Here is an 11,330-nt window from a genome sequence, read left to right as displayed (position 1 = left end):
GGCACCCACCACCACACCCGGCTAATTTTGTATGTTTTTAGTAGAGACAGGGTTTCACCATGTTAGCCAGGATGGTCTCAATCTCCTGACCTCATGATCCTCGGCCTCCCAAAGGGCTGGGATTACAGGCATGAGCCACCACGCCAGGCCATACAGTTTTTCAAAATGTATAAGGCCTTGGCTTTTCTCATCATGTGTCTCTTCATAATTACTGTTGCTGTTGAAACAAATGACCCCATTCAGTAAGCTTCACATTAAATGTGTTCTACCTTAAGAGACAATGTCCTGAGAGAGCACTATTCTGAAGTCCTTGGTTGTTATTCGTGAGAAAGACTTTTCTTATTTCAGGTACATTTTATGAAGAATGATCAGCAGGGCTGGGCGCAGTGGCTCACTCCTGTAATCAGAGCACTTTGGGAGGCTGAGGCAGGCAGATCACTTGAGGCCAGGAGTTCAAGACCAGCCTGGCCAACATGGTGAAACCCTGTCTCTACTAAAAATACAAAAAATTAGCTGGGCATGGTGGTGGGTGCCTGTAATCCCAGCTACCTGGGAGGCTGAGGCGGAACAATTGCTTAAACCTGGGAGGCAGAGGTTGCAATGAGCCAAGATCTGGCCACTGCACTCCAGCCTGGGCAACAGAGCAAGACCCTGTCTCAGAAAAAAAAAAAAAAAATGCTAACCAGAATAAGCCCACTGCAGGGGCAGTGTCGCAATTCAGCCATTTTCAGGTACTTCTAATTCCTCAGATTTCCCTAACATCTGTGCTTCAGTTTCTTTTTCTTATAGTAGCTAGTACATTGACTCCCATTAATAGCAGGCATATGGTTAATGTAGCACATTCATTTTTAAAAATTCTGTTCTTTCCATTGCCATATGTGGTTTCTATATTGTATCTCCTTGTAGAAGAGCCAAAGGGGAAAGATTAGATGTCTCTCTTTTCTGTCCTTCATAAATGAGCAGCTAAATTCAGAATACAAAGTAAGTTACTGTACTAACATGAGAGAATTGAAAACAAAACAACAGTCCAGTATTGACTTTCCAAGTGCACGTATTCCAAGTCAATACTAGACAATAAACGCATGAAGAGAAGAGCAAGAAATAAGCAAGAAAGGAGCACTTACCTGGTAAAACATTTCTCCTTTCTTGCTTATTTCTTGCTCTTCTCTTCATGCATTTATTCACTTGGTCCCATTAAGACTCTCATTTCCCCTATTAATATTTATGATATATTTTTATACAATCCTAACGTTTTTTTCTTATAATGAAAGCATATTCCTAAGCAGAAAAAGTAACTTTTCATGGGTATCCTTGTCATTGGGATATTCTTTTCTAGGCAAGAGCTACATTTCCTGGATTTACTTCCATTTCCTACATATCCTCAACTCAATGCCCATCCTTCCTATTCACCTGAAGCCTGAGAGTGACCCTTCCGTGGAAATTATCTCCCACATTCTCTCTACAATCTTCTCTTAAGATTTTTTTTTTTTTTTCTCACAGGTACTCTGATAGCTAGCCTCCAAAATGGCTCCCATTGATTCTTACCTCCTGGTATTAATCTTGTATAGTCCCCTCCTACATTGAATGGGAATGTCCTGAGTAAACGATAAGCTATTGCAGAAATAATGATTTGTGACTTGCAAGGCGAGGTCATAAAAGGCGTGACTTTTGCTTGCTGTCTCTTGGATCACTCACTCCAAGGGAAATCAGCTACAATATTGTGGGGACACTCTTTGGAGAGGTCCAAGTGGTGAAAAACTGAGGCCTTCTTGTGAACAGCCAGCAGAACTTGCTGTTCTGCTGTGAGTGATCCATCTTGGAATCAGATTTTCCAGCCCCTGGTCAAGGCTTCAGATGACTGAAACTATAACTGACATCTTGACTGAAACCTCATGAGAGACCCCAAAGTGAGAAATACCCAGCTAAGCTGCTCCTAAATTCCTGATCCACAGAAACTATATGATATATAAATGCTTGTAGCTCTTTTATTTCACTTCATTTTGGAGTAATTTCTGATGCAGCAGCAGATAACCAATACAAATTTTTGCTACCTACCTAGAAGGGAAGTGCTGCCATAAAAATATAAAGTGTGAGAGTGGCTTTGAAATCAGGTCTGCACGTGGAGAGAAACTGCTCTGGAATTTTGGACACACAGAAACTATGGGATATAACAAATGTTTATTGTGTTTTAATGCCACTAAGTTTTGGGAGTGATTTATTGCACATAAGTATATAAGTAATGCCTGTACATAAATGTCATTTGAAAAAAAAATAAGCAGAATTTGTTAGAAGAGTAGATGGAAATAGTACATGGAGAGCCTTCGACTCTTCAATTCAAGATCTAGTATTGGTCCCCTGGTACAAGTGTCTAGCAAAAAAAGATATAATACTGGGTGTTGCTATCAAGTGGGAGCAATTGTTATTTCTGTGTGTTCTTGATCCGAGAGACAAAGTGAAGAAAAGTGTAATATTGTGATACATGTGTTTGGTCTTTGACTCATTTCCTGGTATACAACTGCTAAAATCCTTAGAAACTCCAAAGTGATGTCTTTTTCTATGCTAATGATTGACTTGAAGGTTGGCAGCCCGTAGGTAGCCTTAGGATGAGGTCTGGTGGCCAGAAAGACCAAGACAGGATTAGGATCAACCTCTAGAGAAAGGGAGAGGGGCTGGAGGTTAAGCTGATCACCACTGGCCAATTATTCAATCAACCACTCTTGTGTAATGAAGCCTCCATAAAATCCCTGGGTTCAGCAAGCTGTTTGATAGCTAAACACGTGGAGGTTCTTGAAGGATGGAGCCCTGGGGAAGGCATGGAAGTTCTGTGCCTCTTTGCCTGTGTCTCACCCTATGCATCGTTTTATCTGTGTCATTTTGTAATATATTTTATAGTAAACCAGTAAACATGTTTCCCTGAGTCCTGTGAGCAGCTCTAGTGAATTAAACCCAAAGAGGGGCAATAGCAACGTCAACATGAAGCTGGTCTATCAGAAGTTCTGGAGCCCCAGACTTATGCCTGGTGTCTGAGGTGGGAGTGGGGTGGGGTGGGGTGCAGTCTTGGATACTGAGCACTTACCCTGTGGGATCTAATGCTTTCTCCAGGTAGATAGTGTTGGAATTAGATTGGAAAACACCCAGCTGGTGTCTGCTGTAGAACTGATGAACTGTAGCCCAATGGGATCCATATATTTTGATTTCACTCTCAGAAAAGGGAAGGGGGAAAAAAGGTTTTGTTTTGTCTTGTTTTGCTCTGTCACCCAGGTTGGAATGCAGTGAAATGCTTTTTATGGAGGCAAAGATAGCCTAGCATGGCTGTTCATACAGCTAAAGAAGATAAAATAGCAATGTAGAACTTAATCCATTTATTTGCAATGAAAGATAAAAGATGTAAAATATTTTTTAAATCTCACTCAGATAACACCTTTACAGTAAATAACCTTAATTATATGTTTTAGGCTCTCTCCATAATGAAATAGTAATGCAGAGTATATGCCATGTCACTAGACTTGGAATGCCTTGGACTTGTTTATATTTATTACACATATAATGGGCTCCCTTTGTCTTAAGGTCTACATCTAATGGCTAAACCATTTCCAAATATCTGTTTCATTTGCCATTCAGTATTTATTTTTAGACTACAGGAAGCTTCAAAGGAAAAATTCTAATTTATATTAGGTGACCGTGGCAAAATCTACTTAATATGTTATTATTTAAATAATTTCTGGGCTGAGTGCAGTGCCTTATTTCTGTAATCCCAGCTCTTTGGGAGGCTGAGACAGGAGGATCACTTGAGCCCAGGAATTTGAGACCAGCCTGGGCAACATAGTGAGAATCTATCTCTACAAAAAATAAAAAAATTAGCTGGGTGTGATGGTGCACACCTCTGGCACCATTAGCTACTTGGGAGGCTAAAATGGAAGGATTGCTTCAGCCTGAGAGGTTGAGGCTACAGTGAGCCATGATTGTGCCACTGCATTCTGGCCTGGGCAACAGAGCAAGACAAATCAAAACAAAACCGTTTTCCCCCCTTCCCTTTCCTGAGAGTGAAATCAAAACATAGAAAAAAATTCCTCAACTATGATCTGAGGGATTTAAAAATCTTAATTAAGTTTTATATTTTCAAATTGCAGATTGTTCTCATCCTCTCTGCTTTACCTAAGAGGCTGCTAAGTAAAACAACAGAAAGGATTTTTAAAAGATGTTAACCTCTAAAGACAAAGACAATAGGAAATGAGACAGCAATGGGGAGAGATGTCAACCCATTATCGGAAGGCCAAAACAGAGAAATGATAAATGAATTCATAGATCAGAAAAAGTTACATGCTAAATGTCTGCAAGTAGTTATGCCAAAGAGAGACAAACCCACTTGATAGAGCCTTGTAAGAGGCAAAATTTTTGCAAGCAGAGGATTCCAGGGAAGGTGGGAAAGTGTAGGGTTAGAGATGTGAGATTCATTAAAGTCTGTGTTCAGAGTTGTTGGGTGTCCAGGATCTCTATCCCACTCTATGAAGCCAGATAACTCTTTCTATCCCACAGAAGATGGAAATGTTATTTTCTTGATAAATTGAACCAAAGAAGGCCCAAACTTAGAGAAAGTAGGCACAGCCACCCCTCTTCCCCTGTCTTGTTCTCTTTAAATCAGTATCTAGGTTTATAACCTACCTCTCCCCCACCACACCCTACACACACACGGAGTCAAGATTGGTAGAGCATTCTCTGAAGAAACTATGTGGTCCCAGAGAAAAGAACTACAACTGCTGACATTTGGGCATTTCCCAAAGAAAAGCCCAGGTTACTATTTACCACAGTGAACACTACCTGGTGACAAATTATTCACACACAATTTGCTTTTCAGTACCTCATTAAAAAAATTTTTTTTAAAAATTTTCTCAGAGACCTTTGTTCTGAAGTACCTCACTTTTAATTGACAATCAAGGATAATTAGACAAGGAAAATTTTCTAAATGAAAGAGAGGATGCTTTCAGCATACTTTCTTCCCCCGAGATTTTGTTTTTACTACGCATGGCCAACTACGGCTCAGAATGTAAGCCTAGAGAGAATTCATTCCAATGCTGGGATTATAAACATCTGGGAGGAAAAAGTGTGTCCTGACAGTGGTGTCCTCACTAATGTCAAAAAACATCTTGCCTTGAAAGCTAGACATGTCATTTATATCCTGAACTTCTACTTCTTTTTAAATTTAATTTCATTTTAGATTCAAGGAGTACACATGCAGGTTTGTTTCATGGGTATGTTGTGTAATGCTGAGGTCTGGGTTTCTAGGGAACCCATCACCCAAATAGTGAACATAGTACCCAACAGGTAGGTTTTTCAATCCTCAATCCCTCCCCCTCCCACTTTTGGAGTTCCCAGTGTCTGTTACTCCCATCTTTATGTCTTTGTGTACCCATTGTTTAGCTCCCACGAACATGCAGTATTTGATTTTCTGGTTCTAAGATATTTCACTTAGAATAACAGCCTCCAGCTCCATGTTGTGAAGGACAAGATTACATTCTTTTTCATGGCTGCATAGTATTCCATGGTATACATATACCACATTTATATAATCAACTATTGATGAACACTTATGTTGATTCTGTGACTTTCTTATTATGAATAGTGCTGCCATAAACATATGAGTGTAGATGTTTTCTGTTTTTTGTTTGTTTGTTTGTTTGTTTTTTGAGACAGGGTCTTGTTTTGCCACCCAGGCTGGATCATAATTCACTGCAGCCTCCACCTCCTCAGCTCAGTCAATCCTCCCATCTCAGCCTCCTGTGTAGCTGCCACTACAGGTTCATGCCACCATGCACGGCTACTTTTTGTATTTTTTTTGTAGAGATGGCATTTTGCCATGTTGTCCAGGCTGGTCCGGAGCTCCTGGGCTCAAGCGATCCACCTGGCTTGGGCTCCCAAAATTCTGGGATTACAGGTGTGAGTCACTGTCCCCGGCACAGGTGTCTTTTTGATAAAATGATTTCTTTTCCTTTGGGTAGATATCCAATAGGGGATTGCTGGGTCGAATGGGTGTTCTATTTTTAGTTCTTTGAGAAATCTCCATACTGCTTTCCATAGGGGTTGAACTATTTTACTTTCCCACCAACAGTGTATAAGCGAGAGATTTCTACTTCTGCATGAGGCTGTGTGGGTCCTCAAAGGGAACCTCAAAACTTAGAAAGCATAGTGCTGAGCCACCCAGCTTTTTTCTATCAAGTTTCTTAGCAATGCAGTATATAAATACTATCCATTTTCCAAGTTGATTTTATAGTGCTGTGTTCTACCTTCAGAAATGATAAGGACTCCTCGTTCCACCAGTTCCCAGGGCTGCAACCCCAGATCCTTGGGGATGTTGCCATGTGATAGCATTTCTCCAGCTCCACAGGAAAACAGTAGCACATCTCCAGGGCTAAGGACTCCCACAGTGCCCTACCCCTCTCCGCATCCCCCAGTAAAGTGAGGAGCATGGGCAGCTCACTGAGGGTTTTCTGATCAAAAGCAGTCACTGTTTCTCATGTAGCAACCCTCAGATCGTTTTGTTACTGGAAAGGGGTCCTGATCCAGACCCAAGAGATGGTTTTTGGATCTCTGCAAGAAATAATTTGGGGCAAGTTCATAGAGTAAAGTGAAAGCAAGTTCATTAGAGAAGTAAAGAAGCAAAAGAATGGCTACTCCATAGGCACAGCAGCAGCCTGGGCGACTTGACTAAGGATTTTTATAGTTGTTTATTGAACATAAACTAAACAAGGGGTGGATTATTCATGAGGTTTCTGGGAAAGGGGTCCAAAGTTACCGGAAATGAGAATTTCTCCCCCTTTTTAGACCATAGAGGGTCACTTCCTGTTGTTGCCATGGCATCTGTAAGTGGTCACGGTGCTGGTGGGCATGTCTTTTAGCATGCTAATGCATTATAATTGGCGTATAATGAGCAGTAAGGACGACCAGAGGTCACTTATGCCATCTTGATTCTGGTGGGATTTGGCTGGCTTCTTTACTGAAAACTGTTTTATCAGCAAGGTCTTTGTGACCCGTATCTTGTGCCGGCCGTCTGTCTCATCCTGTGACTTTGAATGCCTATCTTCCTGGGAGTGCAGTCCAGTAGGTCTCGGCCTTATTTTACTTAGTCCCTAGTCAAGATGGAGTTGCTCTGGTTCCAGCGCCTCTGATAGTTTGTCTTCTCTGCTTTATTTTTTGTAGGCGGGGGCAGGGGTCTCCTTTTGCTGCCCAACCTAGTCTTGAACTCCTAGGCTCAAATGATCCTCCCTCCGCAGCCTCTCCAAGTGTTGGGATTACAAACATGAGCCACTGCACCTGGCCTGTCTTATCTACTTTAAAGCAGTTTTTCTGCAGACTGACCCTCTGAATTCAGGCTCTATTCAAGTGAGGGCATCTTCTTTTCGGTTTGTTTGTTTTTGTTTTTTGCATAGTAGGAAGCATGGGACAGGCTGGGTGTGGTGGTTCATGCTTGTAATCCCCAGCACTTTGGTAGGCCAGTGGGTAGATTGCTTGACCTCAGGAGTTCGAGACTAGCCTGGGCAACATGGCAAACCCTGTCTGTGCAATACAAATTTAGCCAGATGTGGTGGCTTGCAGGTCTGGAGACTAGAAGGTCTGTAGTCCTTCTAGTCTCAGCTACTCAGGAGGCTGAGATGAGAGGATCTTTTGATCCCGGGAGATTGGGGCTGCAGTGAGCCGGGATAGCGCCACTGAACTCCAGCCCAGGCGACGGAGTGAGACCCTGACTCAAAAACAGAAAAGAAAAGAAGCAGGGCTAGCTGATTAGGACAGCATTTCTTTTGCCGCCAGTTGAACAGTGGCGTCTAGAGTTTCCGGCCATGATTGCAAGAATTTATCGAAAAGCTTTAAATGTTTTCTTGGTTTTGGTTTTGTTTTGAGACAGAATCTCGCTCTGTTGCCCACCCTGGAGTGCAGTGGCGCAATTACAGCTCACTGCAGCATCGACCTCCCGGGTTCAAGCGATCCTCGCCTCATTCTCCTGGATAATTGGGACCACAGGCGCGCACCATCGTGCCTGGGTTTGTTTGTTTGTATTTGTAGATATGGAGCCTTGCCATATTGCCCAGGCTGGTCTCAATCTCCTGGGTTCAAGCGATCCTAACACCTCCGCCTCCCAAAGGGCTGGGATACAGGAGTGAGCCACCGCGCCCAGTCGCAGTACACCAAAAGTATTTATTCGGTCAGCGTCCCCCGCCTGCGGGCGCAGGGATGGCGGGTCCAGGCTGGAGGCGGCTGGGGGCCCCGCCAGTGAGCCAGGAGCCGCAGGAACGCTAGTGAGCCGCGCGCGGGGCCGGCAGCTGGGGGTTATTTCAGTGCTCGGGGAGAGGGCGGCCCGCGGCCCAGCGTGGGGTTAAGCGGCCTCCCCCGCACTGGGGTGAGAGCCCAGAACAGGCGGCAGAGCCACCCCCCAACCCCCAACCCCAATCCCCGCGCTCGCTGCGGCTGGACGTGAAAAGACGGTCCCATGCTCTGGGGAGTTAGTCGCCTTCCACTGGGACCTTCAGATGAGTGAGCGAACATGAAGTCCAGTCCTGGCATCCAAGCCGCCATCGACCTCACAGCGGGGGCTGCAGGGGGGACAGCGTGTGTACTGACCGGGCAGCCCTTCGACACAATAAAAGTGAAGATGCAGACGTTCCCCGACCTGTACAAGGGCCTCACCGACTGCTTCCTGAAAACGTACACCCAAGTGGGTCTCAGGGGCTTCTACAAGGGCACCGGCCCGGCACTTATGGCCTCTGTTGCTGAAAACTCGGTCCTCTTTATGTGCTACGGGTTCTGCCAGCAGTTTGTCAGGAAAGTGGCTGGAATGGACAAGCAGGCAAAGCTGAGTGATCTCCAGACTGCAACCGCGGGGTCCTTTGCCTCTGCATTTGCTGCACTGGCTCTCTGCCCCACCGAGCTTGTAAAGTGCCGGCTACAGACCATGTATGAAATGGAGATGTCAGGGAAGATAGCAAAAAGCCATAATACAATTTGGTCTGTCGTGAAGGGTATCCTTAAAAAGGATGGCCCCTTGGGCTTCTACCATGGACTCTCGAGTACTCTACTTCAAGAAGTACCGGGTTATTTCTTTTACTTTGGTGGCTATGAACTGAGCCGATCGTTTTTGGCATCAGGGAGATCAAAAGATGAACTAGGCCCTGTCCATTTGATGTTAAGTGGTGGAGTTGCTGGAATTTGCCTCTGGCTTGTCGTGTTCCCAGTGGATTGTATTAAATCCAGAATTCAAGTTCTTTCCATGTATGGAAAACAGGCAGGATTTATTGGTACCCTCTTAAGTGTTGTGAGAAATGAAGGAATAGTAGCCTTATATTCTGGACTGAAAGCTACTATGATTCGAGCAATCCCTGCCAATGGGGCACTATTTGTGGCCTATGAATACAGCAGGAAGATGATGATGAGCCAGTTGGAAGCATACTGAAGTGTCTTGGTGAACCTGGATCTGAGTCCGTGAGTTTGAGTACTACAGTTCATCACAGGTTTCAACAGAATACAAGACCAATGCCGAATTTTGACTTCATAGGAATTTTGGTTTTATCTTCCCTTCTTCTACCCTAAATCTTAACTTTATGAAAGGGCCTCTATTTTACATCATATAATTTCTGCCCATAATTGTATTGAAATAGGAAAGTTGCTGCTCTTGCACTTGCTGGAATGTACAGGACAGGCTGGTTGGCCCTATGTACCTAATTCGAAAAACTAAATATCACGCTGTCAGGGCCTTTGCATAAAGCCGTTTGTGTGTACATGCAGTTTGGATGATTCTATGTCATGAGTGAAACAATTTGGTTCTATGTATAATCTCAAATATTACCCCCCCCAAACCCAGAATTGACCATATTTTGTGAAGATAGGTATGAATGATTGCTTAGGATCTCTTTTTTTTTTTGGAGACGGAGTCTCACTCTGTCACCTGGGCTGGAGTGCTGTGGCGTGATCTCGGCTCACTGCAACCTCCGCCTCCCTGGTTCAAGTGATTCTCCTGCCTCAGCCCCCTGAGTAGCTGGGATTACAGGTGCCCACCACCACACCTGGCTAATTTTTGTATTTTTGGTAGGGATGGAGTTTCACCACGTTGGCCAGGCTGGTCTCAAACTCCTGACCTCAGGTGATCCACCCACCTCGGCCTCCCAAACTGCTGGGATTATAGGCATGAGACACCATGCCTGGCCAGAATCTCTTTTAAAGTCTATTTAACATGTGCACTTCATTAGGTGGTTCAAGTTTGGAAAAGTCTTCATGTGGTGCTTGAAAACCAAAATACTCATCTCTCTCTCTCTGTCTCTCTCTGTCTCTCTCTCTCTCTATATATATATATACACTTTTTTTTTTTTTTTTTTTTTGAGGTGGAGTCTCATTCTTATTGCCCAGGCTGGAGTGCAGTGGCACGATCTCGGCTCACTGCAACCTCTGCCGCCTGAGTTCAAGTGATTCTTCTACCTCAGCCTTCCAAGTAGCTGGGACTACAGGTGCACACCACCACGCCTGGCTAACTTTTGTGTTTTTAGTAGAGATGGGGTTTTGCCATGTTGGCCAGGCTCGTCATGAACTTCTGACCTCAGGTGATCCACCCGCCTTGGCCTCCCAAAGTTCTGGGATTACAGGTGTGAGCCACCGCACCTGGCCTCATCAATATTTTTAAGAGGAGAAGGTACATGCATACCAGTGTGGCTTTGACATTCTTGAGTTAAAAGTTTCAGAGTAAGCATTGTGGATTTTCCCAAGAAACAATACCCTTAAACTAGTGCTGTCCATTTTCAAAGTGGGATTATATTCTGCATTCTGCCTATATGGTTAGGGATGGTCTAGAGTATCATCAGGCCTTGGGGAATCCACACAGCCTTCCTGCACCAGCTTCCTTTCTCCCCCTCAAAGGAGCTGGGCTTTCATTTAAGGAAGGAGCTGGGCACCTAGGCGTTGATGAAGACCCACGTGGCTGATAACAGTTCTTAGCTTCTAGTCTCTGGGTCCTGGCCTGGGTAGGATGCAAGGGTGTTCTATTGGCCCATTTAGAGACTGTTGATTCATTTTGGGTCACTCACTGTCCTTTCTGCCTCCATCAGCCAGAAACCTTCCTGGGGAACAGAAAGTGACTAAGCTAAGAGAAGTTTTTGTTCCCTGTTTGCTAACAATACTTGTGGGTAAAAGTCATCTACTCTCAGGTAGAACTAGACAGAACTTAGTGCTTTCACTCGACAGTGAGGCATGTTAGGGACAACCTTTTTTGAAGTTTACCTTGGGGTCCATAATACCTTCCCATGCCTTTACAGTGCTAGAGTCTTCTAAATTTGGTACTGGCCATCAGTAAATTT

At 44.2% G+C, this 11,330-nt stretch overlaps 1 protein-coding gene across 1 annotated transcript; it reads left to right on the top strand.

Moving 5' to 3' along the window:
- Nucleotides 1-8,341: 8,341 nt before the first annotated feature.
- Nucleotides 8,342-9,764, top strand: SLC25A2 (solute carrier family 25 (mitochondrial carrier; ornithine transporter) member 2). Its single transcript, XM_011939687.1, has one exon. It carries the CDS (start codon nucleotides 8,534-8,536, stop codon nucleotides 9,437-9,439), a length of 906 nt encoding a protein of 301 aa, XP_011795077.1. The 5' UTR covers nucleotides 8,342-8,533; the 3' UTR covers nucleotides 9,440-9,764.
- Nucleotides 9,765-11,330: the final 1,566 nt, after the last annotated feature.

The sequence above is a fragment of the Colobus angolensis genome, unplaced genomic scaffold (assembly GCF_000951035.1).
Source record: "Colobus angolensis palliatus isolate OR3802 unplaced genomic scaffold, Cang.pa_1.0 Scaffold183, whole genome shotgun sequence".
NCBI classification, from domain to species: domain Eukaryota; kingdom Metazoa; phylum Chordata; class Mammalia; order Primates; family Cercopithecidae; genus Colobus; species Colobus angolensis.
The sequence above is the reverse complement of the archived record's forward strand: the minus strand, read 5'-3'. Positions and strand labels throughout refer to the sequence as shown.

Coding starts and splice junctions, on each gene's coding strand:
- SLC25A2 (XM_011939687.1), top strand. CDS start 8,534: ATGAAGTCCAGTCCTGGCATCCAAGCCGCCATCGACCTCACAGCGGGG.